Genomic DNA, 15,834 nt, shown 5'->3' on the forward strand with positions numbered 1-15,834 from the left:
AGAGAGAGAAAGAGAGAGAGAGAGGCAGAGAGAGGGGCAGATAAACAGACAGGGATAGAGCGGAGAGAGACAGACAGACAGTAAGAGACAGAGAGAGGCAGAGAGAGGGGCAGATAAACAGACAGGGATAGAGCGGAGAGAGACACAGACAGACAGTAAGAGACAGAGAGAGGCAGAGAGAGAGAGAGAGAGAGAGAGAGAGAGAGAGAGAGAGAGAGAGAGAGAAACGCAGGTAGAGAGAGAGAGGGGGGGGGGGGGGGGGGGGGCAGGTGGAATATGAATGTTTCAAAATACTTCTGTTTTTCCAAGTGAAACAGGGGGGGTACACGTTTCAGTTTTTGTGTAGGAGTGCAGACCATGTTTGCATTTTATGATAATCATAACATTGGCAGTGTGTTACCTCAATCAACAAGTGTAATAATGATATCAAATGCAATCTGTTTTAAACATGCAAGTGTTTTGATGTAATTTGTTTCAAAATAAAAATAATAAGTATTCATCTGAAAGGACACTTTCGAATGTTTACCATGCCTAATATTTGTTACTATTTGCATATAATAAAAAAACAATATAATACGTTTTCAGTTTTTCACTCCATGGATTTTGATAAATCATATTATGAGGAGCAAAAACATGGTGCCATTGGTTGGGTATAATTTGGATTATGACTGTAATATAGAGTGGAATGCGATCCTTAAAAAACTTTAATTATAAATTGTTTTACATATTAAAAAGCTGAATTTTTAAAAGAATAGGTTAAAATTGTATAGGTATACAGAACAAGGTACACCACAGCCTAGAACAATATTATGTTGAAAGGCAATTTGTTGACTTTTTTTTAAACTTTTTTTCTTGAACGCCAAATTGGTTGTGTTTATTAACTATGTGATAGCATTCGTTACTGTGTGCTGGATATCATTAAAACGATCAATTAAGTCAATTTATTAAATTATTACACCGGGAAAAAAATAGATTTTCCGTGTAAATAAATCAATAAAACATCTCGTATACTTGATGATCCCCGATACAAACATGGCCGTGTGTGGCTAGGGCGCTGTGACATGTGCAGCGAAAAACGGGAATTTATTCTATTTCTCTCCAACATTTCCATACATTTTGACGTCCGCATGCTTTATATTGTGACAGAGGTAACATTTCGCTCGTCTTTTCAACTGTTGTTATCATGTGAACCGTAACAGACCCGGAAACGATTAGCAATAGGCCTACTCTGGGTTGCGTTGTGCTGGCTATAGTATGGTGAACGTACTGCGTACAATTTATGCAGATTTTCATTGAATTCCGTTTGCAACGTCGTTGCAAGCCGAATATAACTATTTGCGGTGAAAAGAGTCGCGTTTAAGGTTTGTTCAGACTAATAATTTAAATGTATTAACAGTTATAAAACAGTTTTTAAAATGATAGTTCACCACGGTGCACCATACACATGTATACATGTAGGCTAGTTTTAGGTATGGGTCAAAGTGGTATTTTTACTTTTTTTTATAATTTTATTTTTACGTGGATTTATTAACTACAGGGAGAAATCATTTAATAGCAATTTCAAGAAATGGGATATTAAGTCTTTATCATCTGCTGTCATCTAAATATATGTATAGTATACAGTTGCCACATTGATATTTTAAAAATAAAGATTAGGCCTATTACTGTTGATATTTAAAATTTTATTATTTAAAAAAATAAAAAAAAAATAAAAAAATGTCATGACATTAATGGGTTATCATTTTCTTTAGACAGAAACTAAAATACAAATACAAATATTCATAGGTGGTTATTGTATTTATTAAAATGATAGCGAATGTATCTATATAGGCCTACACTGATTACAGCACTGGTTGGAATGGGAATTAATCCATTAGGTCCACAGAGGAAGGATATTGTATAACTTAACAATTTGTAACATTGTAGATACATTGTTAAACAAATCAACATTATTTTACTACAATGTATTCCAGTATAGTGGCAGACCAGGTTTTATTTATCACGAAAATGAAATGCTGTCATGGGCAGGTAACCAGTGTAGGTACATGTCATTAGGTCATCTGCCTAATTAGGCCATATATTATTTTATTTCCTATTCGAGCTTTACCTAATATATATATATATATATATTATCAGGGATTTATTCAGGCGTTCTGTGGGTTCAAACATTGTTGGACCCTTCACAGTTAAGAAATTTATCAATTTCTGTACTAAAATTTCCCAACACAGGCCCGTGTGCAGGGAGAGTTGGTAGCTTGAGTCACGTCCAGCCCTCCCCTTATTGATATTAAAGGCACTATCCAGAATTTGCAGCCATTACAACATGGTTTCATCCAATATGCCAGTGACCCATGGCTGGTATATATATCAACGGGTATTGTATGTATTTGTCCTGTCTTTGAGATGGTGCATATAAAAGATCCCATGCTACTAAAAAGTGAAGTGTGTTTTATTTAACGACACCACTAGAGCACATTGATTTTTTGTCTTATCATCGGCTATTGGACGTCAAACATATGGTCATTCTGACACTGGTTTTTTTTTAGAGGAAACCCGCTGTTGCCATATAGGCTACTTTTTTACGACAGGCAGCAAGGGATCTTTTATTTGCGCTTCCCACAGGCAGGATAGCACAAACCATGGCCTTTGTTGAACCAGTTATGGATCACTGGTCAGTACAAGTGGTTTACACCTACCCATTGAGCCTTGCGGATCACTCACTCATGGTTTGGAGTCGGTATCTGGATTAAAAATCCCATGCTACTAATGGAAAAATGTAGCAGGTTTCGTCTCTGAGACTACATCATGTCAAAAATTACCAAATGTTTGACATTCAGTAGCCGATGATAAATAAATGAATGTGCTTTAATGGTGTCATTAAACAAAACAAACTTTCACTTTTCATCCAGTATTATATAGTCTCTTCTTTTAAATATTATAATTATATAATATACCGTATACGCAAATATTTTCGCGGCTAAAATAATTTGCTATCAGGCTTTAATTTGACATTTTTGCGAGGAATTATTTTTGCAACTATGTCCCCTGGATAATGTAATCAGAATTACCCATATTTCATTTGCCAAACTCTTTTCAATGATGATTTCATGCACGCACTTGGACATGTTCACCATGCTGTCAGCAAGATGTCAGTGTTGTACATGTATGTATGTCTGACAAGACATGTTATCGATGGAACACGCACATGCAATACAGAAAATTAAAAAACGCAAATGTCGGAAGAAATAACTTTTAATTATTGATAGTACCCACAAACTTCCATTCAAGGTTACAAAGAAAACAAACTAAACTGAGATGACGTAACAACAGACTGTGTGTCACTTCGATCAAATCCATGCGACCATGCATGTTTACAGAACGTTGTGACCGTGCAGATAATTTGGCGGTAAAGACAAAGTGCATACGAAACTTGGTATAAATTTAACAGGTACTTCTGACTGCTTGTTTCTGATATGGGTTGGGTGTGTAGAGATAAGACTATATAATATAAGGTAAATAATATTATACAAAATCAGAAATAAGTTCACGTGTAATTGAATGTGCTGTGCTATCAACATGTTCGCGGTTTTCGTGGTATATTTTATTCATGAACATATTTGTGTATACGGTACTTTTCTTGTGTATTCAATGCATTTCTTGTTTGTAGTAGCTTAATATGGCTATATAACTCCAATAATTTTGTATGTAAAGGTATAAAACAAAATTACCAACTTCATTTAATTATTATTTTTAAATAACTGGATCAAAGGAAATAACAAAGGTATTTACTGATACACTCAAGACTGGAACCTATCAAGACCCGATCACCTTGGGACGTCAACATTTATCCTGGTTGGAGAGAAATCTGGACTATCATCCAGAGTTTTTATTTTGGTCACCATTTTATAAAATGTTGGAATTAGGCCTATTTTCCTTGTAAAAAAAACAAATAAACTTGGATTGTAAAAATAGACAGGACAAGAACCTGTATTGCACTATTATTTGCTTAAAATAGCAACACTACTCTTTAACGTACTAAGAATCTACATTGTATATGTAGTAGTGTTGGTATAAAGTGCTCCTAGTAGTTTTACTGGCAGTAGCTAGTGGGAATTTCCCTATTAGCTCAGTTGGCAAAACGCTAGGCTCTCGCACTGAGTCTGTGGTTCGAATCCCCTGAGTGGAGGTTGATTTTTCTGTTACATTTGGAGCCGACGTAGGGACTGGGTGTGTTCTTAACACAAGAATACAATTATAACTCAATTAGAACCTGTAACAGTTCAACTGCCCGTGGCCCACAGCTCCGGGGTATATGGTAGTTCCTACTGGCAGTAGCTAGTGGGAATTTCCCTATTAGCTTAGTTGGTAGAGATCTGGACTCGCGCACTGAGAGAGTGTGGTTCAAACCCCCCAAGTGGATGTTGATTTTTCTGTTACATATATCGTGGCAGGCCATCGGTCTACAGGCTGGTAGGTACTGGGTTTGGATCCCAGTCGAGGCATGGGATTTTTAATCCAGATACCGACTCCAAACCCTGATTGAGTGCTCCGCAAGGCTCAATGGGTAGGTGTAAATCACTTACACCGACCAGTGATCCATAACTGGTTCAACAAAGGCCATGGTTTGTGCTATCCTGCCTGTGGGTAGTGCAAATAAAAGATCCCTTGCTGCCAATCGGAAGAGTAGCCCATGTAGTGGCGACAGCAGGTTTCCTCTCAAAATCTGTGTGGTCCTGAACCATATGTCTGACGCCATATAACCGTAAATAAAATGTGTTGAGTTCGTCGTTAAATAAAACACTTCTTTCTGTTACATATAATACACAAGGCCTTTTTAACGGTTTCCGATCGTTCTGACAGCTTCTCCTCTTATGATCTGTACTGTGGACAACCTTCTTTGTACTTACCGGATGCCACACTTTGCAAGAATCATTTTGCGCTCAGGTCCAGTTGACTACCATTCACACCTCATGCTAAGTGTTGCATACATAGTGAATACTAAATGAGTTCCTGTGTGAGACCGTTTATACTACAACGAGTGTGTTTTCAATCATACATCATAAGTGAAAGCCTGATCAGAGGTCATGACCTCTCAAAAAGCATATTTCACATTGTGAGAGCCAATTTATATCTCATGTGTATCTCTTCATCTAAAGATGAATTTCACAAATTCGATGACAATGGAAGCTGTCATCTTCGTCACTTAACATAGAAGTGGCTATGGGATGGCTATTTACACAGTGGTCGTAGTTTTAGGAAAAAGCTCAGCATAAGCCCACCACACTTTACTGTCTTAAGTCGAGTATATTGTAGATGTATAATGTATAAAAGAATAATTTAGTTGTTTACTTTTGTTATTTCTGTAAGATGTACATGTAGAAAATAACATTGGCACTATAATAAAAGTTACTGACATGCATTTCACTGCTTCGATAATACAATAATTGAAAACCATCAAGCATTATCAAATAATTCTTATTTAAAAGATGGTGATATAATGCATTGTATTAGACTGTTGAAGTGTCTGCTCTTTTTAATGACTTAGTATCTGGGTAACATTGTAACAGAAATTCAATGTTATTTTTAGCGGTCCCGGTTTTGCATGTTAACTAATGTGTTGGTGCAGAAAAGCCATCCTCTTTCTGGAATAGACAGGTTAACTGGTTTATCGAGGGCTTTACTACATAGGAAAGAATTCAGGACCAAGAAACTTAGCCAGTTTGTAAGATAATGTGGTTTGGTCAGGATGTAGTTTAAGATAGGTTTCATAGTACATAATGATTTTATAAATCAAACTTGTTCTGGTTTATTACCTAGATGTATTATATGCAAGGAGATTCCAGTGGATGTTTAATGTCTCGACTTGAAAGTCATAACTTTTCTTTAATTATTAGTTTTAACTATTAATATAAGGATATGCTTTGAAATGTATGTAGGATGTAGTATTAATGCAATGTTCTAATAAACTCTAATAAATTTGTTCCTTTGGTTTCCAACAGAGGACATTAAAAAATGAGTGAGCCACAGAAAATTAAACGGAAGCACACTGCCATGACCGCAGAAGTAGTCCCTGTACCATCATCGGCAATGTGCACCGTTCCTGTTTCAACCAATGACCAGAACAGTGAATCCAGCTCGTCGGAACTGGAAGAGAAGAAGGTCAAGTTGATGTCAGAAGATGAGCAACCGTCAACGTCCAAAGAACTGGCAACTCAGGAAGAAATCCAGGAATACCTGGAGAACACTTTTGATGTACGGAGGTCGTTCATTACCCTGGAAATGCCGAGTATTCCTGCTATACAAGAGACATACCCACAACTGTTCACTGGGAAAAACCTGCTGGCAGAGTTCCAGCGCATCACCCGAATTGACATTGATCACACGGTGCAGGAGTACTGTGTGAAATTCGCCACAGGAATAGTAGACATGGCCCGCCCGTTGTCTGGCTCAGCGGCCATTTTGAAACAGGCCGAGCAGGCGAAACAGGACAATGCTGCATTGAAGCAGTACTGGGACATGGTGACCGCGCTCTGTCTCATTCCACTGCTCCTTCGCGAGAACTTTGTCGAGATGGTGCGCGAGGTGGGCGAGGAGGATGAGGTGGATCCGCAGGGAAAAGTGGTGCCCATGTTGGTTTCTAGAGGCAGTATATTCAAGAGCGACGAGTTCTTCCTGGTCGCCGAGGAGACAGTGCTGCAGGAGTTTGAGGAATTCACCATGGCGTTTGCCTCCCTGTTCGCTTCCTACTGGGTGTTCAACATGCAGTACCCGCGCACTCTTAACAATTCGTACAACTTTGTCCAGAAGGCCATCCTGCACCTCCGCGATGACACACCCATCCCCCCTCCATGCAAACAGTTGGTCCAGAGGCTTCAGAAGAAGGTTAAGCAATCTAGAGGTGTGAAAAAATGAATCTCTGAGGATTTATTATTTTTAAATTTGTGGCTCGCATGCAATGCGTACTAGTATATATCAAAACAAAAATAACCTTTCCGTCTGATATTCTGGAGCCAATTTCACAAAACATTGTGGGCCAAAGTTACAAAGCCTGTGTTTTTTAAACGCAGGTGTTTTAAAAGTATTGTAAATGTATGTAGTTACACACGTGTGTAAGACAGAAGCTGGCTTTGTAAATTCAGTCCCATAATTTTACATCTGTGTCTAGCAGTTATACCGGTCATATATTTACATGTGTTTGCATCTATTTCACACAGAAAAGCTGAGAAAATTACATCATTATGGAATATGGAGCTTTTTAAGGACAAAAGAAAATGAAAAATGTTTGTTGAACTGTGGTTTAGTTGTAGATTTACGTTTACATGCAAAACCAGGCATACAATGTTTTGTGAAATTTGATCTAGTCTGTTATCAGCATTATGCTGGTCGTATTTTTGTCAAAGTTTATTAAAATCGATTTGGATTCCTGTAGTTTTACATCATGGGAATCCAAGAGAATTTTTTTAGTGAACTTTTACAGTGTCCTAAATGACTCATTGTTTCAAAAATTGATTGAATTTGTTATATTTGATGTTTGTTTTAAGATTGACGTTTAACTACAGGAATGTGAATGGATTTGTATGAAATTCATTTATATAGGAATATTATGGGAATTTGATTCCTGTATTCTTGTCCAAACACATTATAACAAGCTTTTTCTTGAAATTTGCTTTAGAATTCACGTTAAAAAACTTACCTGTACCAAAATGATAATCTTGTAAAATGTATATTCACTTATCATTAAGTGTAACCGTAATGCAAGGTCACACTCATTGAATTGAAATTTGCTTTATAAGTTCTAACATTAATCAAATATGAAATTGTCATTCTGCTTGATGCAGAAATATGCAACAATATTCATGGATAAATTCACCTATACTTTCATGCCCCATTGACCATTTTTAATGCATTTAAAGTTGGATAAAACAGTATTTTTAACATTTAACTTGTTAACCTTTGCCATTTTGTTTTAAAAGGTTAATTGCAAAGATACGAATCTGCTTATTTGGTGAATGATAATTTGACAGCTGTTCTGTACAAACTGTCACTGTCACTGTCAAAGATAGCTTGTTAATGTAAGGTTACTTTGTACTTCTGTTGATCTAAGCTTAAAAAATGGGAATTTATGGTTTGAGTCTGATTAGAATGAAATATGTCGTTATGATCTACATTTGAATTTGAGCATAAAGACTAAATTCTCATCTTTCATAAGCATGAGCATAGCATTTGCATGCGAGTCATTAATAGCTTTCTGTGTATTTTATTTCCTCCGGGTGAAATGGCAATAATAAAAAGGAATCTTTAAAAACAGAACCAGTATCCATTGCAAAGTATTATATTACGGTGATTTACTTTGATCTGCTGTTTCTCTCTTACATTTGTAAGAGAGATGATTGTATTTAAATATTGATGAGAAATGTGAAATTATATTTAATTACATGTACAAGAGATGTGAAATTGTCATTAAATACAAGAGATATGAAACCATATTTTGTATTTAAATAGATTTGAAGTTGTGTTATAATATGAGAAATGTAAAATTCTATTTACATTACAAGATATGTAAAAATTATGTTCCATGGCTGTGATCTGTCTCCTGTGTTCAGTGTTTTTAGTATTTATGCATTGTTAACATATTTAGTCACCCTCACCCACTAGAAAATTTATGCGTTGTTGTATTTATGCTTATTTATGCTTCAACAACATACAGTTGAATCCCATTGGTTCGAACCCTGTCGGTGCTTGAGAAAGTGTTTGACCCATCGGGTAGTTCGACCTAAGCATGCGGTCAACATCGTGTAAGTGTAACTTAGGACGTCGTTTTTGGTTCAAGCTTTACAGTGTATTCAACCCTTCCGAGTTCAACCCAGCGAGATTCTACTGTATGTGTCTTTCTTCCTCCTTAGAACATTTTATAGTTTCTGATTGTTATTTAATAATTATGGTAAATGATCTGGGACCAAAGTACTCAGCTTTTGTTAAGCCGGTATCTGAAATTGAAACCCAGCTGGATACAAGTGAATTTGAGATAAAATACTTTAAATTTAATGCATACCATACATATAAATTGATATGTTGATGTAGTATGTCTCAAGTTGATACTAGTTATTTCAGTCAACTGGATACTGGACTGGAGTAAAAGGCCAAAAAGAAAACAATATTTAGATCTATAGAACATAATGTTAGAAATATATCTTTGCAGTTTTAAATATGACGTTCTTACAAAATAATGTGTATAACAACATTTTTACCTGCTAATTACAGTGAAACCTATCTAAACCAGACCCTGAACAAACCGGAATCCTGTCAATACCGGCCACATTTCATGATCCCAAATGTTCTTAATTCTAAAACACGACCCTCTTAAACAGCGGATCCTGTCTAAATCGGATTAATATTAGGTGTCCGACATGATCCGGTTTAGACAGGTTTCACTGTACTAAACTTACAACATGTGTGTCTACAATTTGAAAATGTAAACAGGGTTTAAGCTCAATACTAAAATATTGCCCTCTCAGCTTGGCAACAACCAAAGGACCAAGTATAAAGTCTGGTTTTAAGGGATTTTAGATCTGATTTAGAGAGATTATTTTTTATACTAATACATTGTATTTAAAAAGGAACTATGAAAAACATAAAATTTGGGAAATTCCAGCATACGGTTTGAGGGCAGTATTTTGTTTGATGGTCCATCTAAACAACATTAATTCTTTAATAAAATAATTATTTATAAAATACATTTTCTGACTCAAATTTGGTCCATATATAGCTTTACTCTGCTAAATAAAAAGTTAAAATTAAATTGGCAGCAAAACTATGTAGTAGTCTGGTTATTGTCTGGAGTGGTTCCATGTTAGCACTTAAACATTTGTAGTTCTCGGTGTACCTCAAGTATTAAACCCTGTGTGTGTACATTTTACAAGCCAAGATGTTATTGTTAAATGCAAGAAAACCACAGCTACATGTATGTCCTGTAGATGTGATGTACTTTTGTCTGAAAACGTTTATTGTGATTCATTTGACTTTTTTTAACCAGCTTACTCTTAAAGGCATGTCCCGAGTTTGCAGCCATTGTAAGATGTGTTTGACTAATAGAACAATTTTGACAAGTAAAATAACATATTAAATACATTTTGTATATTCATTGTGTTTGTGGTTGTGTGCAGTCATTGTTAATTTTACTTTGTAAGATTTTTTTTTTTCTTATGTTCAAAAATATTGGAAGGAAAAATTGGTGACAACAAACACCTTATTTATACATCCATTGATATTCTATACAAGATAAATATCATCAATATGTAATATTAGTTGTCAAAAGGCTCTGTTAATTGTAAACATGTTACCATGGCAACAAACTCAGGATAGTCCCTTTAATAATATAGATGTTAGACAGATACATCACCGACTAATGATCATTAAAGAAAATTAAGACTGAAATTGAAATCCAGTTTAACTGGTCAGTGTTTATTACCATCATCCATTTTGTCGCTGTTTGTTTGCAGTTGTATACCATGTATTTTAATATGTTTTATTTATATATATATGCATTCTGACGTGGAAATAATAGTCATATTTGACTCTGTTTTTGGTGTAAATGTTTTTTTTACAGCTGACTCTATTCAGCTACTGAAAGAAACCATTTTATATATTTTGCTACGTTTAATTTTTATTCTTCTGTCAAGTTTTCCAGATGCAGGCCCCCCCCCCCCCCCCCCCCCCCCCCCCCCCCCCCAATAATTTTGGCTCTTTTTTTTTTCATAACCTTTACATCTCGACTGAATGTAAAAGTTGTAGCAAGACTAACGGATCGAGATTAATGGTGAGAGTTACAGTAATGGGCAAATAACCTTTGAATCATGTCCCCAGACTCCCAAAATACCTCACACCTTTGGCGCTCATTCAATTGCCCACCCACCCACCCCCCATAATGTCCACCATGCTACAGGCCTGAGATGCCTGTATAGTGTTTCTATTTTTGACCTGGTAAATACAAATATATATATATATATATGTGTAAAAAAAAATTGTAATCTAAGTAAGTAGCATCCATGTTTTGTTAAGACAATGTATTGGCTAGGCCAATTGATTTTTGAGAAATCTATTAAAGGGAATTATGCATGGGTTTTTGGCCTGTAATTTATGTGCAGGACTCAGTGTTTCACACAAACCACTGTTCTATCTACGTGTCGGTTATGCAATTTAAAATTTTATGCAAATCACCAATCGGTTACATGGTGAACCATTACAATTTACATTCTAAAGTTAAAAGTTGTAATATTCAGGATCACCAGAACCTCGTGTATTCCAAAAATCCATTTATTCAACAAAAAAGAAGAAGAAAAGTTCTAGACTGATTTTTGAAATAAAAACCAACCCAACCTCATTGTAAAACTAGTTCAAAACGCACTTTTAATGTCAGTATAGTACAAGTGTTAGGGTTAGGTATCTCCCCGGTTTTGCAAATACAATTCAAGTCATAAAACCATGACTTACTATAGTCCATCCCATCCTCTACAAAAATGTTTTTTTGAAATAATTTCAGGGGTTTTTTTTTACGTAAGAAGAAAAGTAAAAGTGTTTTGGAAATAATAAAAAAATACTATTTTTGTGTACAATTTAGAAATCAGTCGGCTCAGAAATAAATAACGTGTAGTTAATTCCATAGTATGAAAAAAGGCGTTCCCTGTGTGATGGATTATAGGTGAAAATCATGTGAATCGACTTTTGTTACCTAATATTTTGGAATGTTATGCATCTGCCATTACTTTAGTAAAGGAAAAAATATTAAAAAGAAAAGAAAAAGCAAAATCACCATTGTTTCCCTTTAAAATTAAAATAAATGTATTATTCGGTAAAAGAGAAGTTTTGTGAGATTTATTACACATATATATGCATATTTAGATTTCATGTGGAGATTGTATGGTTCTGGTGATAACTTAACATTGGCTTCAAGTTCTGTATTTTATGGTTTTCCAAGCTGAATGTCCTACGAAACGTCTGATGTTAGTGATGATTTTTGATAATTTATATTTAATTTTTATGGCTTGAAAGCTCACAACAACATTTACAAAATGTTTCTCATTTTGTTACAAAGTAAAGAAATGCATGTACATGAAACTGACTTTGTGAAGAAGTGGATATATTTTACTTTAAAACTGTTACTACACAGATTGTATTGTGTACATACATTCCTGTATAGCAGGAAATAGATCAACATCGTCTTTTTCAAGAATTTTAAGGAGTACAGTGGTTCACTCTTCTACATATTTAAAAACTCAACATCTGATTTTCCATACAGTAGATCAATGGTTATTCATTAATTTCAAATTGTGTATTTCCATACTTATATCCAGTTAAGATTCAAGCACAATATTCTGGGCACATACCTAAGCTATCTGGGCTGTCTGACCAGGACAGTGGGTTAGGTGTTAGTGAGAGAGAAGAGGGTGTAGTGGTCTTACATCTACCCACTGAGTTGTTAAAACTCGTTCTGGGTGGGAGCCAGTAGTGGACTGCAAACCCAACACCTGCCAGCCTTATGTCCGATGGCTTAACCAATTGATAAACCTGTTAAAATATCATTAAGTACAAATGGTCAGTTCATATTTACTAGTAATTCTTCTTCTTCTTCTTTTTTGTATTTTAATTATCTGGGGCCCTATTTTCGAAGCCATCTTAGCGCTACGAAATCGTAAAACCGTCGTAGGTTGTGACGTCACTACAGCACACGCCATAGTGACGTCATAGCTTACGATGATTTCACGATTTCGTAGGCTAAGATGGCTTCGAAAATATGGGCCCTGGTTCTTGAGAAAAGTGAAATGAATATAAATATTATTTGATGAAATCTAAACCCAAAGTCGGCAACAACATGTTAATATGGTTGGGGGATATGATCAGTTTAGTGAATAAAGTCAGGTCAGGTCAGGTCATAGGGCTTTACGTGCACATTCAGAGCAAGCTGTTGTAGCGCACGCCTGTCCTGGGCACAAGAGCCGACCTCGGCCTGCTTTTCTGTCCAGGACAGGAAAGGTGGGGGTGGGAAGGAGGAGGGACCGCCTGCACTGACAGGTGCAAGGGAGCACCAGCAGCCCGACCGTGGTTGGTAACAGGCAGAGGGGGAGTAATGGTGCCAAAGAATTGTGAAGGAGCAAAGTGCGCAATTTTGATTTAAGGAAGTTTGGCGCAATTTTAAATGGTTGGTCAAAAAAGAAAAGATCGAGAACTAACATAGGTTTTGAATTTAAATAAAGTCAGTAATCAGTAATATGATAAAGAATTACGTTGACAGGTAGATATGACGAAACAGACTGAGTTCCTATGCATACACTTGCATATACCTGGTACATACTAGGATTAGTTCAATGAATCAAAAAACTATTATTGAATCAAAACATGACTTGTGGAGTTTCTTTATTATAACTTCACTAATCTAGTCCCTTTTAATTGTGTCCATAATTTACTCATTTACGTTAGGCTAATACGGTTTTAAAAACACGTATTTATGAAAACTATGTTTGCATTTATTTATTGCATGGTGTATATTTAATATTAAATTATATATGTTTGATATTTGGGATTTATAATATGTTATACTGTGAATAATAAGATTTAAGATTGTGCAAAAATATCCCAATTTAAAAAATATTCATATGTTGTATTTATTACATGCCTATGAATTAGTGAAGGTTTTTTAAATGCTGCTAATATGTGATACAACCACACATATTTTCTTAAAACTTAAATAAACTCAAATGGCTTCTCTTCTCCAGGTGATTTTGTATAGTCATTGAAATACCAACCAGCTGTATAATAGATTGGTGTAAGAAAAGTGGATTTTAAGATTTGATTTCAATGAGACTTATCCATTAATGATAATGCTGGTCACTGTAGCAATCATATTTTTTCTTCTTTCAATATAGTTTTTGAAGTTTTGAAGTTTGTCAATACAAAACAATATATTACTTCAGCATCAAAAGTATGCACACTTTTTTCTTTCTTTTTTGGTATTAGTATAAATACCTGTAGTAAATGAATAGTAAAATAATTATTTTGTTGCATGTGAAGTAATTTTTGTTAACTCTTGTACTCCAAATTTATTATGCAATTTAAATGATGATTTTTTTCAAATTGTTTTTACTAAATATTTAAAAAACCAGCTATTTTTTCCTAAAAAATTTGGTATTATTTAAATTAATGATTTATTAATTATAACTTTTGTGGATTCTTTTGACAGTATGTGATTTTTATCTGTTTATATATTCTTTCTGGCAGGCTTTAAATGTTTATATCTTGGTATTAAAAGCAGCCCGTTTTATTAAAGGGACATACCCTAGTTTTTAAACACTAAGACATATGTTTTACTATTAGAGACATTTTTGATAACTGAAATCTTACTTTACTTAGATTTGTTTTGTTTAGATTATCCATTTCTGTACATTTGAAGTGTTTTTGATCATCCTGGTGCTTTTAATATCACAAAATGCATTTCTCGTCTTTTTAAAAACGCACGTGCGTCTGAGAAGTAACAGTTATGGATTCAAGTTTTAGTCCATTTTTAGAGGGTATTTCACCATTTCAAAGTCACAGACTCATGTTTCATGCAATTGTAACTTTATCCAAATGTGTTACAGGTTTGTAGATTAACTAAACTTAGCGTTAATTTTCAGGGGTTGAAACTAGGCTCTGTCCCTTTAAAGTAGACAATATTATATCAGCAACAAATCATTTTAGATTAAAATTCCTAATATGTGCAGATAGAGGCAACAGATATTTGTAAGCTACATAAAGTAATATATTTTCACATTACATTTTCCTAGTATTACCGTGTAGGCAAAAATCCTTGCATTTCTCTGTGATTATTACTAACATATATTCAGGGAACGTTTTGTTCAATATCATGTCGCAATTCTCTATGCAAGTTTCAGAGATCACAACACAAATTTAAAATATCAAACAGTAGTTGCTAATCAGTTATTAATTGTCTACAAATATCTTTGATATTCAATTATAAATGTATTGGAAATGGTAACATTAGGCAAATACTGTTCCTATCAATTTCTGAATTTCTATAAAACATAACATATGGGTGATTTTTTTTTTTTTTATAGAAAATAGAATTGGTGCAATATTTATGAAAGAGGATTTATAATAAAACAGTAATGGTTTGTTCAAGTGTTGCGTTTAAATATTTTACTTTAAAGGTGCTATCTCAGAGTTGCATAGTCACAGTTTTCCACCAAAATAATTTCTTAACTTTTGCTTCTTCAACAAACCCATAAATAAATTACAACCAAATAATTAAATTTTCTTGTAGAAATATAATTTTTATTAGACAGTCTTTAGAAGACTGACAGAATTGGGCATATTGAGTATGCCAGATGAATGTTGATAAAGTGTTGCTGTCTTTGTGCAAGTGATCTGTCAGGAGCTGACATTTAACTTGCCAGGTTTTGTGGATTCTCTGATTTCATAACATTTGATAAGTCAGTTAATTTTGTAAACGTAAGGTTTGTATATATACTAGAACAATTGATATACACTTCACCTACAAACTCATTTAATCATTCGTGGAAAAATATAGGTCACATTATGGAACAACATAAAATGTAAGAACTTAACCATAAATATTTATTTATTTAATGATTCAGCGTGAAATGGCAACTTGGGGAATAAGTATTTTAACAATTCTAAACGAACAGGAGTTATGACGTCAGTCGTCATAAAACATGACTTGTGATGATGGGCGTAATTAGAAATCATGTAGCCCTTGGGGGCCTACACAGATTTATCTAACACCATACTAACTCAGTCCAGTGGGCGAGAGAGTGTGTGAAA

At 34.7% G+C, this 15,834-nt stretch overlaps 1 protein-coding gene across 2 annotated transcripts; it reads left to right on the plus strand.

Annotated features, from left to right (window-relative positions):
- The first annotated feature begins 1,025 nt into the window (after positions 1–1,025).
- On the plus strand, positions 1,026–12,430 carry LOC121368145. 2 transcript variants are annotated; one of them, XM_041492738.1, is made up of 2 exons: positions 1,026–1,148; positions 6,000–12,430. In XM_041492738.1, the coding sequence occupies exon 2, from the start codon at positions 6,013–6,015 to the stop codon at positions 6,910–6,912; it is 900 nt and encodes a 299-aa protein (XP_041348672.1). In that variant the 5' UTR covers positions 1,026–1,148; positions 6,000–6,012; the 3' UTR covers positions 6,913–12,430. The 2 variants fall into 2 exon arrangements, with proteins under 2 accessions (XP_041348672.1, XP_041348673.1); XM_041492739.1 differs by lacking the exon at positions 1,026–1,148 and adding an exon at positions 1,212–1,361.
- The last annotated feature ends 3,404 nt before the right edge of the window (positions 12,431–15,834 follow it).

The sequence above is a fragment of the Gigantopelta aegis genome, chromosome 3 (assembly GCF_016097555.1).
Source record: "Gigantopelta aegis isolate Gae_Host chromosome 3, Gae_host_genome, whole genome shotgun sequence".
NCBI classification, from domain to species: Eukaryota; Metazoa; Mollusca; class Gastropoda; order Neomphalida; family Peltospiridae; genus Gigantopelta; species Gigantopelta aegis.

Bases quoted from the DNA above. Each gene is read 5' to 3' on its own strand.
- LOC121368145 (XM_041492738.1), top strand. From the start codon at position 6,013: ATGAGTGAGCCACAGAAAATTAAACGGAAGCACACTGCCATGACCGCA.